The sequence below is a fragment of the Pseudopipra pipra genome, chromosome Z (genome assembly GCF_036250125.1).
Source record: "Pseudopipra pipra isolate bDixPip1 chromosome Z, bDixPip1.hap1, whole genome shotgun sequence".
In the NCBI taxonomy this organism is placed as follows: Eukaryota; Metazoa; Chordata; class Aves; order Passeriformes; family Pipridae; genus Pseudopipra; species Pseudopipra pipra.
Genome location: NC_087581.1, coordinates 22222828 through 22245719, shown reverse-complemented (window position 1 = coordinate 22245719; position 22892 = coordinate 22222828). Strand labels below are relative to the sequence as shown.

Sequence of the window (22892 nt, the reverse complement as noted above, 5' to 3'; positions counted from 1 at the left end):
TCGGCAGTAGCCTCAGGACCAAGTTTACTTTAGCCATGTATATCAGCCTTCATTAAATAGCATTACAAAAATAATAACTGACATACTCTTAGCAGCTTAGTAGTAGTGTCACAAGCCTTTAACGTAATTTGATACTGAGTCATCATCACTTATGAAAGTGTTTTCATTCACATGGTCCTGCATCCACAAGACAATGCTCTGCTCATTTGCAATTTGAACTGTAATTTTCAGGCATCCTTTAGCTATTTCAGAACACCCTAATTCACCAGCCTAATTCACCTTTGGCCATGCATGATCAAAAATTTACTTGAACTTTTCTGGGCATTTGAATCTCAATTAATTTGTATATTTAGCTAATTTAAGGGAAAGATAGGAGTAAACCATACCAACTAAGTTCACTACCTTTTGAGGGCAGGGGTTTGAGAAAAGGGGAGTTCAAGACCTCTATTAAGATTATGAAGACTATATGTTAACGCTCTGATAGATGGGGAGCATATTTTTTAATTTGGAACATATGGCAGACAATGATCACAGCTCACAAGGATATAAACATGCAAAATTGTCTTCAGTGCACAGCTTCAGATTCAGCTTCAGATAAGCATCTCCCAAAAGAATAATACACAAACTCAGCTGTCAACTGAGATACTGCTAAATGTCAAGCCTTTCTTCAAACAGACAATCCCCATACTTTACAAAGTACTAGAAGAAGCACAATCACTTAAGAGATGGAACATAAACCAAGAAGCACAATAAATTATTTCTGGAAAAACCCAAGGTAGCAGAGCTGGAGAGACTGAAGCTGAGACTGAAGAGCAACATAAACTTAACACTTAGGTACACATTAGAACAATGAAGTTCAAAGCTTACTTGGTTCTAGGAAATATCGTACTGTACAACTACAGGACAGGTAACAATCTGCAGACAGTTCTAGAGATGAATCAGATTTCGTGGTTCTCAAACTGAATAAATAAGTTAAAAAACTCATGGTGTTGGAAAACAGGGTAGTGTACACAATCCACAAAATACTCCTACGTTCTGTGCAACATGTGCAGGATCATCCGTAGGAAGACTGAGTTCAGTTTTGGTTCTGCACCTCACAGAAAGACAAGGACTGAGTTTGGAAGAGAGCTGTACAAGGTATCAGAATGTTGTAAAAGACATCTACATTAATAACAGTTGAGGAACGGGAAACTGTTCTAGCAAAAGACAAGAAATTTTAAGTGTTTCAAAAATTAAGGCAATAATCTCATCTCCAGAGTTATTGCAAGATTAGTTGATGAAGGAAAACTCATATTTTTATGAGGATGGCAAGAAATCACTTGAACAGCAGAAACAGGCTAAAATGATTTCACAACCCCTTACAGCTTTACATAGATATCTTAATCTGTCCTCCAGCCACCTCTCAGGCAAGCTTCACTGCTGCTGCAAGTCAGAGCCTTGCAATGCCACAGTGGGAGTGGGACACTACCTTCTGGGCAAAACGCATTACCATGGAGACTAACAGTGTGTGCTATACAATCCAAGTGTCAGCATCAAATAGAAAAATTTTAAAATTCGTTGTGTGCTGCAGAGCAGACAAAAGGACAAAGCAATCTAAATCAATTTGATAGGGAACACTAACTGACATCAAGACTACTTAAGAAACTTGTTCCAACATTTAGGACATGAACAAAGGCAAAAGGAGGCCTCATTGTCACACTCCTACAATCCTCCCTATGAACTTGATAAGTGAAATCAAGGTTAAACAACATATACCTACTCCCACATCTCCTGTGCTTTCCTTCATCTGCGCTGTTGTTTCCACTTAAGCCAGTCTTATTTGCGAATGGGCATAGAGGGAAGTATGGCCAGAGGAACTGGTATTAGGATGAAATGTAAAAAAATTAAAATTTTAAGGAGCCACAATTTTTTTCCTTTTCAGACCTCAGCAACTACTGCTGAGGAACCAAATATGTTAAAAATCACACATTACTGCAACACCTAACTCCAGGAGAGGAAGTAGATGGAGAAATGGCAACAGACACTATTCCTGTTGCTCCTTCCTAAATGATGCATCTGAAATTACACTATTGGAAAGTTTTTATATTAAAATAATCAACAAGACTGTTTTTATAATTAACATTCACTCATCAATATTAGAACTCCTAGCATTTGCTAGAAATTAACAGTGTCTAGTTGTCAGCAATATAGTAAGCTGATACAAAAAAATTTTAGATTTACAAAGGTCATAACATCAAAATCAAACTATTCACTGATGGTAGACATTTACACTTCTCATTGAGTATCTATTTTAAAAGTTTGTTACATCAGTATGGTGAATCAAAATGTTTCTCTATCATTCCTACTCTGCATATACTTCCCTATTCATTCTAAATTATCTTACTAATTTCAGTCCAGATAGGCAACTGATTTGGAGTGACTTATTTGCATATCTTTATTGGCATCATCAGTATATTAAATCCATCTTAGGGCAGGATTAGAAAGGTGTAGAAAAGCAGAAAATGGCCCTGTCTTCACGGAGTGTTACAGCTTTACTCACAATTGCTGAATGCCTAGGGACAAGTTAAAAATCTAGTACATTTCTGTATCTTCCTTTTCTGTTGATAATCTGAGCTCACTATTTCACAAATTGAAACTCTGATATTGGTTTCTGACCTGATTAACAGATCATAAATTTTTTTGCTCTGGCACCCACTGCCGGTAAAATATTACTACGAGAAAATTACCTCCACTAGCATTTTTTAATTTTTTCTTAGCACAATTAACTAAAAATATTCTCATAGATCAATATTTACACACAGTATTCAAACAAAAGCTTGACATTAAGTATTGTTAATGTGAAATTTCCTAAGGCATTAATAGGTTGAAGGAACAGGTAGATGCACTTGGGTCTTGGTCTGAAGGTGACTCATTCCAATTACAGAACAAAACACCAGGAACTGAGAAACTCTGGGTGCTTATAATCAAGTTCAAACTGAAATTTAAGGCTTTCTCTGATTGAAAAAAGCTAATACTGCATAACTTTATACTGAAGTTAATAAGAGAAATAACACATAGATAGAAAGTAAATTTTAATTTTAGAAATACTTCAATATTTATTTTAATATTTTACCTGACGTCCTTCACCCTGTTGATCCAGAAGCTGATTTGTATTACCAACAAGATTTAAGCAGTCTGACATTAACTCAACCTTCCTTCTAACTGGAACAACTACAGAAGTTTGAGGGCAGTCCTTTAAGGGTAGTCTGTGGGGTATTTTGTTACATTTAAGGTGCTTCTGAAGTGTACAACATTGTGGAGCTCTGGTTTTAGCCATTGTGAGTTTTACTTTTGTATGTTAGACTAGCAAAAGGTCAACTCTACCCCTTGTTCTCTCCTCCAATACCACCTTCTTTTAGAACAGTACAATGACAAGAGAAAACAAACCATGCAGATGACCATAATGGTGGAATTAATTACTCTTAATACTTTATATATAAGGTAACTGTTAGCTTTCCTTAGGTTATGTAGAAAAAAAAGAATTGCATTTTATGCAGTTAACAAGCATTTTCTGAATATTTCAGGTTGGTGATATTTTTAGATTTTGATTTTTTTCGATTTGATTTTTTTTTTTCCCCCTCAACAATATTCTAAAATGCCCTTATTAACTGCAATCACAATTATGCTGTTTAAAGTTTGCTCTGCAGTTTTCTACATTAATTTATGAACTAGGATCCGTATTCAGAAAATCATGGCTGGGCTTTGCGAACGAAGATTTGGGAAGGGCTCTACCCACATTTGTTGCAGGTGCATTGGTGGCTAAAAAGGCCAATACGAGACAGACAAGTTCAGTTGCAGAAGGCACAGCAGAAAGACTCCTTAGGTGGTATATTCTGCAAGGCACGATTCTTTCTGCATTGTCCTTTCTCCTCAAGGGTGATCCTGCATGCATTCTCAAAAGCATCAGCAGCGTTATAGATGGTGTGTCTCCAGACCTCCCGACTGGAGGCCAGAGTAGACCAGTTATGGTGATCAAACTGGCCAAGGCTGAGATGTTGTTTCAGGGAGTCCTTGTATCTTCTCTTTGGGGCTCCTCTCTTCCAGCAGCCGGTGGCAAGTTCACCATAAAGCAAGATCTTAGGGAGGCAGTGGTCCTTCATCCTGGAGATGTGCCCTGCCCAGGCAGTTGTGTTCTCAGCAGCATGGCCTCAATACTTGTGACGTCTGTTCTAGAACAAGCAGCAATGTTAGTCACGAAGTCTGACCAGTGGATGTTAAGGATTGTATGGAGACAGTGTTGATGGAAGCGTTCTAGGAGTAAACAGGTGGTGGCGGTAGATGACCCATGATTCAGATCCATATAAGAGAGTAGACAGCACTATGGCTCTGTAAACACTGATCTTGGTACTTTTCTTCAGGTGTTTATTTCGTCAAACTCTTTTATGAAGCTTTCCAAAAGCACTATATGCCTTTGCCAACCTGTTGTCTATCTCTCCATCAATCTTACCATCTGAAGAGATGAGGCTGCCTAGGTAATTAAACTGCTGGACTGATTTGAGCTCTGATTGGCCAATGGTGATATGGGGATGATGGAAGACTTCCTGAGGTGCTGGTTGATGGAGAACTTCTGTCTTCTTTAAGCTGACTTCCAGCCCAAAGAGCTCAGCAGCGTCTGCAAAGCAGGATGTTAAACGCTGCAGAGCTGCTTCTGTGTGGGCGACAAGGGCAGCATCATCAGCATAAAGCAGCTCCCAGACAAGATGATTTAAGGTCTTGGTGTGGGCCTTCAGTCACCTTAGGTTGAAAGGCTTCCATCAGTACGGTATCGGATGTAGATACTGTCCTGATCATCGAGGTCTGCTGTGGCCCTTTGGAGCATCATGCTGAAAAAGACTGTGAATAGGGTTGGTGATGGAACGCAGCCTTGTTTCACACCATTAGTTATTAGAAAGGGCTCAGAAAGTGCATTGCCATATCTGACTTGGCCGTGTTGATCCTCATGGAGTGAGATGATCATTTTAAGGAACTTGGGGGGACAACCTAAACGTTCCAAAATCTGCCACAGACCTTCTCTGCTCACAGTATCAAAAGCCTTGGTGAGATCAACAAAGGTTACGTAGAGACCTTTGTTCTGTTCCCTACACTTCTCCTGCAGTTGTCTGAGAACAAATACCATGTCTGTGGTACTCCTGTTGGCTCTGAAACCACATTGGCTTTCAGGTAGGATTCCTTCTGCTATAGCGGGTATTAGTCTGTTCAAAAGTATTCTTGCCAGGATTTTGCCAGCAATGGAGAGCAGAGTAATATCCCGGTAATTTGAGCAGTCTGATTTAATTCCTTTCTTCTTATACAAAGTGATGATGACTGCATCACGAAGGTCTGATGGTAGTTCGCCGAGTTCCCAACAGTGCACCACAAACTCATGAAATTTAGCATGGAGTGCAAGGCCCTCGTGTTTCCAGACTTCAGGTGGAATTCCATCAACTCCAGCTGCCTTGCCGATTTTCACCTGCTGTATGGCCTTAAGGGTTTCTCCTAAAGTGCAGACAGTATCGAGTTCGTATTTCACTGGTTGTTGTGTGATGGACTGAATTGCTGAGTCTTGGACTACACGGCTAGTGCTGAAAAGAGTCTGAAAGTGTTCAGACCATCGATTCAGAATGGAGGTTTTATCTGTCAGAAGTGTTTGACCATCAGCACTGAGTAGAGGACTTTGGGCTTGGTATGTAGGCCCATATGCTGTTTTCAGGGCGTCATAGAATCCTCTGTGGTCACTCGTGTCTGCGCAAAACTGTGTTTTCTCAGCTACATCGATCCACCACTTGTTCTGTATGTCATGGAGTTTCTGTTGTAGCTTGCTGCATGCAAGGCGAAAGGCTGCTTTTCTTATGTAACAGGATGGCAGTGAATAGGGTTGGTGAAACATCTTGCTGGGTTTGACAACCAATAATTTAAGAAACAGGTTGTAGCAAGCTAAACTATCTTTGATGCCAAGGTTGCCTTATCCCCCCTCTCCCCAGGCTAGTTAGGGAAAAAATGCTAAAAAAAGAGATATAAGTTTTACTCTTCTTGATGTTTCTGTATAATCCTATTCTAATTAGCTAACTCCTCTCCCAGTGTCTAATTAAAAGTAAAAAGCCATCACTCCTTCAAGATAGCCTCCCAATGCTTTTCACAGTCAAACACTGAAATTCATGTCTCCTGCTCTAGATAAAAACACCTTGTATATTATGACTTCAAAATGAAAAAGAGAACCTACCTCCCTACTTCTTACATGCCAAACTTGTTGGATATCTAGATATCCCTCTGGAAAACTACCTTTTCCAGTTCGACACACTAACGACAGGTATTGTAACAAGTTCAGCAAGACTTTAAAACAGCATTTCATTTTGAAAGACAAAAGGTTTTGAAAATCCAAGATTTAAAACACTATCAATTGATTTTGCTGAAGTCACAAAGTAAATAATGAACACATGCAGAATCTGTATCCAAAAAGTAAAAAGATGGAACAAAATGGGACAAACCTAAGCTGAGGCAAAGTTTCTCGTGAAGCATTCAATTCTAAAAAAACTCTAATCGTGTTCTCAACTCTGGTGGTATATTAACATTACAAGAAATCATTATCTGGATCTCAAGAGTTCAAGTTAATTTGCTCAAAATAAGTTTAATTATACAGAGGTTTATCACAACAAACAGCAATTCACTCCCCTCATTTTCTCACAGCACTGAACTAACAGCATGTAAGCCCGTTTATCTCATCTTAGGTTAGAAATTCCAAACTCCACTTTTAAACCACAGGAGAGAGCTGGAGTCAGTCCTTCAAATTATTATTATAAAGAGGATAACTTTCCAAAAGCATCAACACCTTGGTGCTCAAGTACCATCAATGTTTTAATACCAGAGAAATGCCTGCTTGATACATTTAATGAAACACTTACATAGAGGAAAGGACTCCTCATTTGCCTCACTGATGGTTTTACAGTAATTTCAGACAGTTCAGGAAGATAAATAAACATTTGAGAGGCTATACTTGAAATGTAAGGATTTGGGAACCTCAATACAAGTAAAGATGAATGAAATGACACAAAACCCTGCAAATTTGAACAGTTTTTATGCTTGAACATTAGCTGTTTTATATTTCTCAGCCATCAGCTACTCATTGGTTTTGCTAAGCAGGACGTTTTTCTATATCTGCTTATACTTACATTTATTATAAAATTAATTTAAAATCACTGTTTTCTCTGTTAGGAGCACAATGAAACAGTCATAAAGTTTCAGTCTATTTTTCATTCTCTGAAGATCAACAACCTTGTGACATGCTACATTAAGTCTCACAAACATACTTTTGTTAGCAAACAGCTTAAGCAGCCTACCAGAACTACCTACCCACTCAGTAAGCAACAAAGAACTTCAAAAACAAATAAAAAAATACTTTATATAGCAGTAGACTCACATTAATAAAAATAGCTGTTTAGTAAAAGAAATAATTTCCTCTCAATTTTATTCAGATTAGTATTTATCAGCCGAAGAACCTGGTTCTAAAACAAAAATAATTTTTATGCAGAAACAACAGCTTGTTAAGGAATTTTCACTTGAGTTTTGGTAACCTGACCAGAAATGTTCCTTCAGAAAATTCCAGAGTAAGCAAAACACAAATATGAACTTTAAGTGTAATTTTGTCTCATAAAAGCCCATCTTCTCCTACTCTAAATCAAGTTTTTAGGTATAAAACTTGCATGAGATGAAGTAAATTAAAGAATAGATGAAGAGTTACTTTAATCTAAGGATCATTTAAGTGTTGATTATATAAATTCGAATGAAAAATGGGATTAACCTCCAGATTCCATGTAAATATGTTTTTTCAGATCCTACCGAAGTTATACTGAAAAAATATAGTTTCTTAAATATTTTCCATACAAACTTCTAAAGAAATTATAGGATATAGCACTAACCTCTCAATGCAAATACAGAAACAAGACATTTGGAAACACATTTTTTAAGAACCATTAATAATACCAGACTGAATACTGGATTTGGACACTTACGGTTTACGTTAAATCCTATCAAACACTTACTTATGTGCCTACAGCACTTTTCTAAGGCTTATGGTGATAAGATTACTTTATATTTTTGTAAGAACAGTTAGAAGGAACAGATGCATCTCTGCACTTACATTTATCACACAAAGCTGCTACTGTATTATGAATACAACAGCATATTGCACTGGAATTACTATTAAATGTTTTGGTGGTTTACTATTAAATGTTTTGGTGGTTTACTATTAAATGTTTTGGTGGTTTACTATTAAATGTTTTGGTGGTTTACTATTAAATGTTTTGGTGTTTACTATTAAATGTTTTGGTGGTTTACTATTAAATGTTTTGGTGGTTTACTATTAAATGTTTTGGTGGTTTACTATTAAATGTTTTGGTGGTTTACTATTAAATGTTTTGGTGGTTTACTATTAAATGTTTTGGTGGTTTACTATTAAATGTTTTGGTGGTTTACTATTAAATGTTTTGGTGGTTTACTATTAAATGTTTTGGTGGTTTACTATTAAATGTTTTGGTGGTTTACTATTAAATGTTTTGGTGGTTTATCATTAAATGTTTTGGTGGTTTATCTAGAAGTGAGATGCCATAATATTTTCCTTTCCATTTAAGAATAAGAACAACTGTTATTTGCCTTAGATACTGTAAACACTGCAGAGTAAAAAGGAAATGAAAGAAACTGAAAAATGTCAAGTAGCCATGAAACTGCAAACTACACATACTGAATAAGCCATAAGATTCAGAACAGTTAAGTCCAGTGTTACTACATTAGGACAGAAAGATGCAAACTGAACTAGTTCTTGTCAATTCAGCATAAACAGAAGAATTTTATTACCACTTCCTACTTGTAGACATACTTTTCTTCTGTTTATATAACATTCCAGAACACCCTCACTCTTTGAAAAACAAGTAGAAAAATAACTTTATTAAAATAATGAAAAAAGCACTCATTAACCCTATATGAACTCTAAATACTGAAAAAAAAATGTGTACTAGAATTAACCAAGAAACCCCTCATATTCTATTCCTTTAAATGTAAAGGCAGAGATCTGGTACAATTTATTGATTTATTTAAATAACTACCAAATTCTTGCAATGTATGGAAGTTCAAACTGTCCAAACAGAAATCAATATTAAAAGAAGCCTTATTTTTTGAAGTGGAAAACCTGCATAATTAATCAGGCTTTTCCACAAAGGGAGGTCACTTTTGGAATGCTAGACCTTGTGCTCCTCAACACTCACTAATGATCTGAAAAGAGGGTTGAATGAGACAACTTAAGCTTACCTTACCACTAATAACAGACAAAAAGGAATGCAAATAGATACCTCATGACAGGGGCTGAGCACTGATGCAGGAAAAACTTCAGTGTTGAAAAATACAAGTTGGTTTGGTTTTTTTTAAGTAGCAGAGAAAAACAATTTCAATTTAACACAGTGGCAAACTCTATTACCATTCAATAATTCCATAATATGAGTTGGTGATTCCATAAAATCACAGCTTAGAACTCAGCAACAGTTAAGGTGAACCTCACAAGAGGGGAAAAAAACCCAGCATGAAAATGGTTTGAAGTTGGGCTGAGCAGAGTTCAAGACAGGATTTGGGTTTTTTTCCTCATTCATTCCTGCATGGTAGCATGTAACAACCCAGACTGCATTTCTGCTTATCTGGCTTCAGGTTAAGTTCTGCATTTCCCCAGCTGAATCATTCACCTAATCTAGTCTGAATTTTAGCCTAGGGCTATTGAGCTCCATGTCCCCACAAAGCCATACCTGAAGACCACCAAGCCTGTAAAGCAGTTTTAGAAATGCCAGTGTTATGAATGTATAGCCAGCAACTTGTTCAATGTATCCTCATAAGATGTGTCTCTAAGTTACTGCACTAGGAACAAATTTCAGTAGTTTGTCTCAAGAACACTCCATTGTTCACTTTTTATTTTTTCACTAGATGCAGAAAAGCATCCTGATTTTGTAACTTATTTTTTTCTGTTTTAATGTTATCTCCGTATCAAAGTGAAGGCAAAATGCCAAGCTATACAAAAAGGGATGAATAATCTAATTGAGATGATTTTTTTTAAGAGAACCATTATCAAAAGGCAGCACTTTAAACTTAAGAACACGTACTGCTTATTGCAAGGAAGGTCCAATAAGAGGTGAAACCTCCTTATTACATGGAGTACTTATATACACAACACTTTAAGAAGCTTAAGGTAAAAAGTCACATCTACTTAGACATCTATTTTAATTTGTATTCCTTCAACACCTGTACAACCCAGACTGAGAGATGCATTGTGCTAGCTACTGTAGTTAAATTCTACACCTTGGGACATTGCCTGTCTTGTACCTGAAAACATAACGGATGTTTTACTTACTTTCTACCTGACCTAAAGGGCTTGAAGGTCAGCTAGTTTTATAATGAAATTAACTGACTTCATTGAAACACATAAGGAACAGATCAAGAAAGGTGAACCAAAATGCTGATAAAGAGTAGTGCCATAAGAGACAAGGAGACAAAAGCCAGTAATCAGACACTAAAAGCAGACAAATGATGAGAGGAGTCTAAAACCAGAATGATAACCTATGGGATTTGACTTTAAGACTAACAAGATTAACATCTTGGATAGATAAGAAACAATTCAATAATCAGTGAGAAAGGATGAACAAAACAATGAAAAAAGTCACTCAAACATAATGCAAGCTTTTCTTGTTTCAAGCTAGGCAGAAAGATTCACAGTTGTTAGCCCCCAGTTCTCTAAAGTCTTATCTATGAAGAACAAGCAAATCAATTCCTTTGAACCATATTTAAACACACAGCTTCAATCTTGCAGCTTTTAGCTGTCATAAATACCTTCAGTACTTTAATGACTGTACAGGGAAGCTTACAACTCTGCAAGCACCATGTTTGATCTAACAAGGGAGTGAGAAAGGAAAGCAGAAAACAAAAACTAGCATACCTTGTGTTGTTCTATTGCATCTACCCACTGTTGTCTGTGGTCTGGGTCCTGAGCTCGGAGGTACCAAACACTATCATTCACACTGATATCAAATCTGCATTCATCGAAGTCATGAGGCTGTGACAGAAAAGAGTGTAAGAGCAGACAAAATTAGCAACATGGTCAATATTACCTCACAGATTATTTTGAAACTTAAACACTAATTAGAAAATCTAATCTATGTTGTCTTGAATTCATTCTAGATTCTAAATTCCGTTTTAAGAAGCTGTCTCAAATAATGAACATACACTCTCATAATGAAAAATGCTGGTCTTCTGAAATAGAAAAGCCTGTTTAATATATAATATATATATAATATATAATATATATAATATATATAATATATATAATATATATATAATATATATATAATATATATAATATATATAATATATATAATATATATAATATATATAATATATATAATATATAATATATATAATGTATACTATATATATAATATATATAATATATAATATAATAATATATAATATATTATTCAATAAAATTTTCATAAATAAATTCCACATAGAAATAAGTTTCATCTTTTCAAATGCTTCTAGTCCTTTAGCAAAACACCTACTATACAGAAAAATACACACACACGTACATATACACACACACACACACATTTTAATTTAAGAGCAGGACAAAAAAAGCATAACATTACTGCTATCTGTATTAATTTTAGATGGAATACATACATCATAGCAAAAAGGTACCAGGATGGAACCATAAAAGTAGACCATAGCTAAACAGCAAGTCAGAGCAGGAACTTAAGGAAGCTGTGACATCCTCTGCCTCAACTGTTTTCACCAGGTATATTTCACAGATAAATGGGAGCCATGTGCAATCTTTTAAAAGTTCTCCACTCAACTGCATCTAACTTACAGTTCACGTGCCTTAAATGCTAATAAGCTTTTACCAGCATTACAATGAAGCTGGTAAGAAAAGTACAGCAAAAGAACACAATGATCTAATCTGCCCTGTATCCTGACGCTGTCAGTTCAAAGTTACTCCTCAGCAAACATTCAGCTGAGCCCAATAGTCCCCACACCCTTCACCCTTGAAAATTATTCTTAGAGAAACATAACACAGGTATTTCTAAATACCTTTTTGAATTTGAATGCAAATTAAAAGTAACTGTAGGAGGCTAACAGGCTCCAGGATTAAGGCTAGCGACGCGATCTAAAGGACCACAAATATTGCTACCAGATGCTAAAGACAAGTCTACACACGTAGGTAATATCCTTTACAACACATGAACCCCTCTGCCAGTATGTTCATCTTGCAGACTAAAGCGCTCATGAAACACTCCACAAAAGAAAACCTAAAACCAAGTCTCATTTGTTGTGCACACCATTCCAGTGCTAGTGAGAATTTTTTTCAAAGAATTTGGAAATCAGAAGCTAGTTACACACTAAAGTATCTTTCTTTTTCTAAATATACTAAGGAAGGAGAAAAGCAGAACAGAATTCAAAATACAAAATTAAAAAATGAGGTAGAAAGTTTAACAAAGTACATTAAGTTTCATTTCGTTTTTTGGTTTTTTTTTTTTAAGGCTTTACATATTTGGTCAAGCATCTGAACCTAAGTTCAATTTAAAGAAATTTAAACTTTCCATGGGAAAAATCTCCAGCAACTGAAAAAACTGACAATCAAGTCAAACAACTGCAGCTACTAATTACCTAATACCTGCCCATTTCAAGTTAATACAATTCAAACAACTTTCAAAACTGGCTCTATACATCACTGGCTTCACTGAATCAGATAATAGGCATGTGAGAAGGGACATGTGATGGTTTGACCCTGGCTCAGTGCCAGGTTCCACCAAAGCCTGTCTGTCTCCTCCTCAGCTGGACAGGGAAGAGAGGTCACTTGGTTTGTTCAGTGTGGAGGAGACTGAGAGGAGACCCCATCACAGTCTACAACTTCCTCGTGAGGGGAAGCGGAAAGGGCAGGCACTGATCTCTTCACCCTCATGACCAGTGCTGGACTCGAGGCATGAGGCTGAGTCGAGGGGGGGAGGTTTAGGTTGGATATTAGGAAAAAGTTTTTATTCAGAGGGTGGTTGGGTGAAATAGGCTCCCCAAGGAAATGGTCACAGCACCAAGCCTGACAGAGTTCAAGAAGTGTTTGGACAATGCTTTCAGGCACGTGGTGTCACTCTTAGGGTGTCCTGTGTAGGGCCAGGAGTTGGACGTGATGATCCTGATGGGTCCCTTCCAATTCAGCACATTCTATAAATCAGGTCTAGGGTTACATTCAGCTCACTGTACAGTTACCATGTTACAAAAAACCCAGCTGATCAGGTGGTCCTATTAGACCAACTTGCTTAAAGATAAGAAATAACCCCCTACAATGGTATGCTTTAAAAGGAAGTTAGGCAGGTGATACATGATTTGCTTTTGACAGATGCATGTTACCTATTTAACATCCCACAGTACTTATTAATTGCCTATTTTCCATATTTTTGGAAACTGAAATCAAACTCATTGCTGCTTCTTCTTTTCCTTTGTTTTTTTTTTTTTTTGAAGACATGCTTCATTGTAGGAACCCTGTATTAACTGAACATGAAAGACAAATAAAACACCTGATCCACATGTGACCTGTTCTTTTCTTAACACAGAGCAAATGAGGTTGTTGTCAATTATCCCTTTTCTCAATTAGTAAGAGTTCACATTTCATTTTCATTGATAACTTGGCAGACTTCTGTATGTAACCTTTTGGTATCATCTGTTACATTCCCTTCCCCACTGAGCCACGGAGCTATAGACAAACTTCCTTGGTTTACCTCCTGCTATAAATGGTTTTACTGTTGTCTGTAGCTGCATCTAGCAGAGACCACCAAGTGTCATTCACAACTTCTAAGATCTGTCCGTTTTCCTTCTAACATCCTCCTCAGACGAGTCTGACCCTCTCCTTTACACCTGCTGGAAGCTTTTCCATTTCTCTTCACCTTCTTCCTGTAGACCTCAACTCACTACATTTTCATTTCATGCTGCTTTTTCCCACTCTGCAGCAGTTTCAAGCAGCATACATAAATAAATAGAGAGGGCACTGGGCAATAAAACCCAGACCAATAAGACACTGTGAATGGGAGAACCAGAAAACACTTATAGCATTTTCCAAGCTGCTTTTGGACAGACTTGTCTGTGGCAGAGGCAATCGCTGTGTGCACCAAGAGCTCCTTCTAGAGCCAGCATTAAAAAAACCCACAAAACCACCAAACCAAAAAAACCCCCCAAACCCAACCAAAACTCAGCTAAATCATAATTCTGTGCAAGAATATGCTGCAAGAAAGAAGACTCCAGCATCCCCAAACACCCTTTTGGTATGCCTTGTAATCTTTCTTCCAAGGCATCCCCAGAGAATCCTGCAGAAACAAAGGCAATTCCAAGCATTCAAGTGTCCCAGATCCTTCTGTCCAAAACCAAAGGATAGTAGCTCTTAAATTCTAAACCAGCAAGAACAGTTTACATGAAGAAACACTTACTTGGCTACAGTTACTGAGGAAGTCAGTAGCCAGCTCAGGTCTCATGAGTCATAGCTGACTGCATTGCCACAAAATCCTTCCTGCTATGCAGCTGTAAAGCCTGATGTATTCATGAAACAAACTTCAGAGCAGTATCTGCTTGAAAAACACTGGTTCGGGTGCTTAAGGCAAATCACACAGGAAAGTCTTAAGTGTTTTTATATACTTTATAACATGGAAGAGTATTCCATGGGAGGGAAAAAAGAAAAACACCTTGAATGAAGGAACTTTCACTTGCTCTCTCACTACTCCAAGTGGTATTAAAGACATTTCTTGTTTTCCCTACAGAGGAAAGGCAGGGTGGTTCACAGCAGATACAACTCAAGCCTGCATATTACAATTATTAAAGTGGGCTTCTGCCATTATTCCCATTGCAGAACTAAAACTTACCTAAGCTAACATTATTTTAAATTTTTGAAGGGTTTTTTGTATTAAGAAAATACTGAGTGTGGAACTAGGACACAAGACAAACAATAGAGGCCTACAGAAAATAAGACCTACCATTCTTTATTCTCTCTCAGATGTGAATGCCTAGCTAGATGATAGCCTCTGTTGAATTTATGCTAGTGACACAGTTCTCAGTTACTAAAAAGCAGTATCATATACTGCTATGAATATAATTGCAGTTTACAAATACACTAGTGTTATACATTGCAATAACATATATTAACTGAGTGAAGACAACCATTGTACCTACCTAGTTCGGCAGTACATAGTTATTTATCCTTGAACTTTTGACATAGCAGCTTTTTGGAGGTTTTTATTTTTTTTTTTTGCGATGCCAACAATTAATTCTTTTCATATAGAAGAATAAAAAATTTAGTATAGCTGCACACTGATTTTGCCCACAGCTAAATGTGAAAACCTATTCAACTGCTGAATACAATTCCTGGATTTCTAAATTCCAGTCATATTTAAGCCAGATTCCATAAAACCTCTAATGCTCATTCTCATTCATCCTGCTAGACCACCACATTATTTACTTTTCTGTGGACTGCATAATCAGAGACATGAAATCTTGAAAGAGAACTACATTCATAAAAGAATAATTTTAAAATGAAGGCAAATATTAAGTACTACTTGTTTTATTCCCTCTAAAAAAATATTGCAAAATTTTGAGAAATCATTACTTTGGAAAAGGCATTTTGTGAAGTAATACATTTTGGTTTACTTAATTTACTTAAGAGGTTTTGCAAAACTCTCTTAAAGGAAAAAGCTCGAATGATCTGAACTTCCTCTGACAAGAAATAACGACTGTTAGCTTTCAATCATTATCAAAGACTTTAGTAGTAGCTTTAAGCTAAAACATTATGTTTCCCCCTGCTTCTCTTAAAGCAACTCAAAACAAGTTGGCAGAACTTCAGACTCTTTTTTTCAGGTAGGCTTGAGGAAAGTGTCAGTCAAAAGTTACTTAACTGAAAATTGAGAAAACAAATTTAAGTTTTGGTAATCAAACTTCAGTTTTTCTTCAAAAAATGGCCTACACATGGCCATTATGGCCTTATATCCAAATACCTGAAGCTATTAAAAATACTGATACTCAGTCTTTAAGAAACAAAAAATGCCTTATCTAAGTAAAAATGACTTAAGATTACTCTTCCTACATAAAACATAAAGTGTTTTTTATATTTCACTGATGCAAACACTGTAGCCCATGCTTACAGACTTATGGGTTTTTTTCGCTTGTAGCATGTGCATAGGGACAAACCACTCCCCAGTCACTTCTCTTCCACTTAATAGACAAGTTGGTACATTCTGCCCTTTGCTTCTTCTGACAGGGAAGTACCGAAACATCACTTTGCAACTCTGATGTCTGTCTGCATGAACCTTCACATTAATAAGCCTGCAAAACTTTTAAACCAATTGCAGCTTAAATATGTCTTATGAAATTGGACATGAAAAGTTGTACCCTGGAAAGTGAGATGCAAGATAAACTATCATAACCAATGTTTCCCAGTTCAAGAGAGCTGAACACACAATCTTTCCCATGTGAACCGTGTCACTGTCCTATAATGCAAGGTACAATTTATCTACTGGTTAATTTTTCTGCTATTCCCATGGAATTCAGGAAAAATCATCCCTTTTCCACCATTCTTCAACTTCCTGAAATCCTCCAGTTACAAGGTACCTGAACAAACTACCACTTCCTTTAAAAAAAAAAAAAAAAAAAAAAAAAAAAGATGTTCAGAGCAGTTACCACAAAAGCTCATAGGTCATTCAATGGGTTCTGGACCAGGATGTATTCATTCAAATGCCAAAAACACCTCTATCCTCTCTAGTTTCCAACAGGAAATCCAAGAGATCATTCCCGGATAATACGGATAGGACAAGAAAGGATAGAGCGGCATGAGCAATTATTAGAATATAATAAATTGCATCTTTTACATCGTATTACTTTTGAAACAGACATAAGTTTGAAAGAGGACTGTATTCACACATAAGAAAAGGGAACATCCTCACAACAGAAAGCAGCAAACTGGACAAAGGAAGAGATGTGCACGTGACAATTTTCAATGCAATGGACAAAACCAGTATCCTATGTTAAAAAGAGAGAAAGCATAACATCTTACATGACGAGCTTTAGAAATACAGTGCTGAGCACCTTAAAAGGTAGCTTACCTGATGCAACAGAAAAAGGGAAAGTGATATAAGGTAGCAGGTAACAAGGTCAAATAAAGAAAAAAAATGTCTTCACTCCATGATTTTCAGTAAGCAGCATGTATCAAAATAAGAAAAACTGCAGTTATTGAGAAGTGAGACTAACACCAAAGTGTGTACTTTGACTGTGGGAACAAATAAAAAAAAGAACCTATTTGATGCCAGAAAACTCATATGAGCGCTTCTTATATGTACCTATGTTGAAGTGCTAACCAAACAGAGATAAAAAGTTTAAGATTTGTGCTGTATGATTGAAAAACTTAGTTTTAAAAGTACATATGAAAACTCTGTTTCAACTCCTATGAAAAACCAGCTTGGAATTGGCAAGGCCTGTGATTAGTTAGCTGGAAAAAAGCATGAGGAAAATCTCAGCCAAGTTTCGAAAAGTGCACATCTTAAAATAATTTTTGAGAGCATTTAATTCATGACAGATCCAAACCGTGAAGAAATTATGTCCTCTGACTAAAAAATGTAAAATGGCTGAAAATATGCTAACCTATAGAAAAAAAAAAAAGAACAGAAAGAAAGTGAAATTAAATACCACTGAGATGATTTAAAAGTTGTATTCTATAAGATGAACAGTATGTAAATTATCAATGGAAAAATCCTTTAAGCTGAATCAAAGTATGTGTTTTACCAAATAATATTATGCTTGGTTAGAATTTTACCAGACAAGACAGGTCTACAAAACACTGGCTTTTGTGCAGTATTAAATACTAAGAACAAGTATTTCTCAAGTTACTTTATTTCTTTATGAGTCACTGAAAAGCTCATGGGTCAACATAAAGACAGGGAGATCACTCACTTCCTGCCAGCAGGATCAAACAGATTTGACTTGGTGAAAATTGATTTAATTTGTGACCAATTAGAGTTGGATGGTGAGAAACGAGACAAAACTGAAAATGCAGGCACGGGGGATGGGGCATGAGGGCTGTGGTCAGTCAGTAATACTAACTCTGCCACTCCTTCCTCACACTCTTCATCTGCTCCAGAAATGATTTTGTCCATCACTGCAGTTCTTCAGGGTACATCTGTTCCAGCACGGGCTTTTCAGAGATTGCAGCCTGTGTCAGGATATATCCAGCTGCTATTGTTGGGTCCTACACAGGCTGCAGTGTGGTCATCTGGTTTGGTGCAGTTCTCAACACAGTCTACAGGGAAATGCCTGCACAGTGGTCTCCTCCACAGGCTGCAGGGGACCTCTGCTCTGTGGCTGGAGCATCTCTTCCTGCTCTGAGCTGTTTCTCACACTTTTTCCTCACTCCTCTCTTTCTCACACATTTCTGAGTGGTATTTTGTCCCTCTGACTATGTTTACCTTGAGGTGTCACCACAATGGCTGAGGGGCTCAGCTGTGCCCTGTGCTGGGTCCAGTGAAGCTGACTGGAACTGGCTGTGTTCACTGCAGGACAACCTGGAGTCTCCTCACAGAGGCTGCCTGGTAGCCCCCAACTTCACCATGTTCACTTAGTGTAATCATAAAAGTTCATCAAGATCTTTTTATCTCTCTGACTTCTTTTTGAAGACACTTGGCTTTAGAAGTATAACACTAAAGTTACTAAAGTAATTAATCTTGCAAGGGTTTTTTACTTTTTATATCAATATCTACCCCAGATCTAACTGCCAGGATGGAGCAACTTGGAGAAAGCATTATACTCCATTGTTTATATTTCATTAAAAATGTACTGAACCCCCCCAAAATGTTGCAAATTCTAATCCCCCTTATCTGTTGTATTTGCCCCCTGCTGCCCCAAGAAAAGTCAAGGGGAATTAGGTCTGTCGAAATTCACAACACAAAATTCTGGTTTCCCTTTCCAAGTTCCAAAATCCAAGCAAAACCCAATAGAAACACTGCACTACAATGTCTTGACTTTCCTTGTTACTCTTAAGCAAGAAGAACCCACTTTTTAGTTGCATTAGCTGGTTGTAATTTTTTTACAGGGTATAGGAAAACTTTATTGTGAACAAGCAAATAAACAGGACAACTCTATGCCTACCGAAACAGTGATGAGCCTTTGAGGGGCCAAATATGGGCTAATTGCTTATTGTTCATCACCACATTTAAAAGAATTTACACATGTAGGAAAAAAACTTCCTTAGAAATAGGCTTAAAAATATAAAGGCCTATTAAAAATTTTTACATTCTTTCCCACTAATATTTCACTTCAGGTCTTAAGTTAGCATATTTGCTTTTCAAAATGATTTTCAACACTTATTATTCTTTTAAATAATAATCTTATCTTTCCAAATCTAACTAAAGTAATGGCCAGTGAAAGCAGCAGCATGATGAGCAGAATTAAAAATTAGTTTGGTAGCATGCTATGCAGACTTTAAAATTAGCTAGGTTTAATCCATTGCAAAGAAGTTCTCTCATTGGAGAATTGCCCTTTCAAGTCTGGATCAAGCATATATTATACATAGTACTTTAGCAGTGAAACCACATTTGAAATTTGAAATTTGAAACCCAAAGTTCTCAAGCATAAACGTGGTCAATCTGGTTTTCTGCACACCTGCTGAAGAGGTTCAGATGCAGAAGCGATTGTATAGAAATAATTTTAAGATTTTTTGTGATGAATCGTCTATCTCACAGCATAATATCTTACAGTACACGATTTTTTAAATTAATATTTCATCAAATTATTTCCCTGTTAATAAAATGGAATTACTATGTAATATCAAGTCATGCTGTATTGGTTTATATGTAAACACATCTCTGAGATGTGCTTCAAATGCCTACTGAAAAAAAAATTACTTGTAATAGCAAGACCTAGAGTGTAACAGAAGTGGACTTGAAATGTCAGCTAAACTTCAGTCAAAGACATGGAATGGTACTGCGTTACTAGAAGAAAGAGGGCAAGACTGAAACAGTTGTAAGTCAGCATGTGCATGCAGCTGTCACCTTAATCCACTAGTGACTACGTACAAGATCCCTGGATTAGTGATTCAGTATTAACAGATTTAGATACACAGTGTGAGAAATGAGGATATAACTAATACGCCTGTCCTGTTTGACCAGTCTGAAGAATTCAAAACTTGAACTAATTCAAAACTGGCCTTTAGAGCTAAGTATCAGCTAATGAATCCAGTATATGAAATACTGGAAATGGAAGCGTATATATTGTTGTCTTGGTGAGAACCAAATCAGAGAACTGAGTCCCCTGAAGAAAAACTTGTATGATACTTCTCAGGCTTCCATTTGGAGGAAAATTTAATTGCATTTATCCAACACCTACATGCATCAGCTATGGAAAAAAAACACAAACAGAATGATATACCATGCAGAAAAACATCAGCCTAGAATTGTTTACCAATCACCAAATTAAACTGCTTAGGAATCCCACCATACACAGAAGGAAGATAGAGTTACCAATGAGGCAGGAAGCCAGGCAACTTTGTATCAGCTTCAGAGAATGCAGAAACATTGTGTGCGCCACTTTTTTAAAAGGTTATCTTTATAATATTTTTATAACAGGAATCACCTATGCACTGCTGCACTCCTAAAATAACTATTTGTGTATTGATCAGCTGCATTGTACCTTGCATGATGTACTGCTGCATGGCACAGAAGACCCAGCGGCACATACACCAGCAGCAACTGAACAATACAGATTTCACAAGAAAACCATGAGCAAGTATCCAGAGACGGTACTCAACCCTAGGAGAAAAACAATGCTTCACAGCACTACTACTTGCTGGTGGAGAGACTAGAGCATTCTGGACTTAGATTTATGGTGATGGGACTGGAAATTCCAATTCTAGGAAATCAGTGGAGTTGCAGCTAAAACAGAGGCCTGCTGTACCTGTGAAGGCAGCACACTACAATTTAAGATTAGTTTCATTTGATTACAAACATAAGCAACTTAACATACTACAACTGAATAAGCATTTCCATAAATGCAGTATTAACATTATTAGCAACAGGACTTATGCTAACTATGCAAGTCCAAGTCTTGATCCGTAAGGCTCATTATCAACATCTTATGAAACTGGCTCTATGAACTAGACCTTGGTACCAGATGTCTCTTTACAATATCAAATTTAAGCATGTGATATCAAAGATCTTAAAACTATGGACATAGATGAAAAGCAGAGGCCTCCAGAACCACAAACAACTCCTTAATGATCAGATACTGGTCAGTGAAAACATGCGATCCCCAGAGCCAGGAAGGCTGTTTTTGCTCTTGGTGGGAGCAGGTACTCCAGAGGAAAAGAAAAAACCTAACAATTGAGCAACAGGGCAAAGAAGCAAAAAGGCTGCAGTTTGGGATAGGAACTCCTCTCCAGCATGACACCACATACAGTCAAGGGTCATGAGCCTCAATCATTTTATAAAAGATGGTTACAAAAAATCCTAATTCCTGGGGGGAGGGGGGTGTTGGCAGAAGATGCCTACTTCAGTTCTATCCCTGTCCTGTCACCTCCTCCCACCCCTTACTGAAGAGCTCTTAAATCAGGTTAGGTTGACCTCAGGAACTAGGACCATCGAGAACAAGGATATCAGGCTAGCTACATGATACTGGTACTACATGGTACTGCATAGCTACAGCTAATTTAGGATATGTCAGATATACAACTGACCGCTTTGAATACATAACAATAATGGTTAGTGTGTAAGAACTAATGTATAGCAATAATTAACAACATGTAAGAACTAATTAAAAGCACAAAGTATGTTGCTAATGAATGTCAGCCTAAAAATGCCAGCCTTTCATTCTAAACTTAAAATTGACCTGAATTGTCAGTCTAAATTCTTTCATCACAGCTTCCTCTAATTACTTCATATATTTATATATTTTTGTACATATATATCTATACACACAATTAGTTCTGAAAGAGCTTAAAAAGACAGCTTAGGAAAAAGAGCATCATCCTTAAAAGACAGCAACTTAAAAAGCTTTAAGAATATATCAGACACCAGTGACAGTACAATCAGAGTTAAGTGCCTGGAGACATGGGGTAGTACATTCTGTTCCAACTAGTCCTCTTAACTGAGGAAAGATGGACCTCAATCAGTCGAGTGGAAAGACACACTAAACAGATTTCAGAAGTGGCTGAAGTTCCCCAGACTACTTGATCTAATTCACATTGATCAGAATTCACCCGGAACAAGAGAAAAGCAGCAACTAAAGTTTATGCCCAAAGGAGAAAAAACATGAATTAGGAGAAGGAGAAAACAACACTCAACTAATTATCTATGAAGAATTATTCTCCATGTATGGACAAAAATGAAAGGCTGGTAAGATAGTGACTTCAGAAAGCAACTAAAACATATGGCTGAGTGCAGCTGCATATTAGTAAATTAAAAAAAGTATTCTGACCTTTTAACTTAATCATTCTATGAATGCATATCCAAAAGTGAGGTCTAATATTGCACAAATCCTAAATAGAGCTGTTGTAAACACCATTAATGGCTATCACAAGACACATCAGATAACCAACAGTAAGTTGCCTAGGAGGACTATTGAGCAACACTACAACGCTGGAGGGAGTGACACATGAACCAACTGTATCCATGAACAAGAAATCAACTATTAATCAAACTTATGAAGATGCACAGAAATTCAGACTGAGCAAGAGTAAGGATTGCAAATACAATAGAAAAAAATTGCTGAGTTTTAAAATCATAGTTAACACCTAATGCAAACACTGAATATTTAAGACTTGATGTAGCATCTGTGAG

At 36.8% G+C, this 22892-nt stretch overlaps 1 protein-coding gene across 2 annotated transcripts in view; it reads right to left on the bottom strand.

Moving 5' to 3' along the window:
* Positions 1–22892, bottom strand: part of CERT1 (ceramide transporter 1) — a 76856-nt gene that overhangs the window by 43249 nt on the left and 10715 nt on the right. For both annotated transcript variants that reach the window (XM_064641095.1, XM_064641096.1), the window contains exon 3: positions 10982–11098. In XM_064641095.1, coding sequence (XP_064497165.1) covers positions 10982–11098 — 117 coding nt within the window. The remainder of the gene's footprint in view (positions 1–10981; positions 11099–22892) is intronic.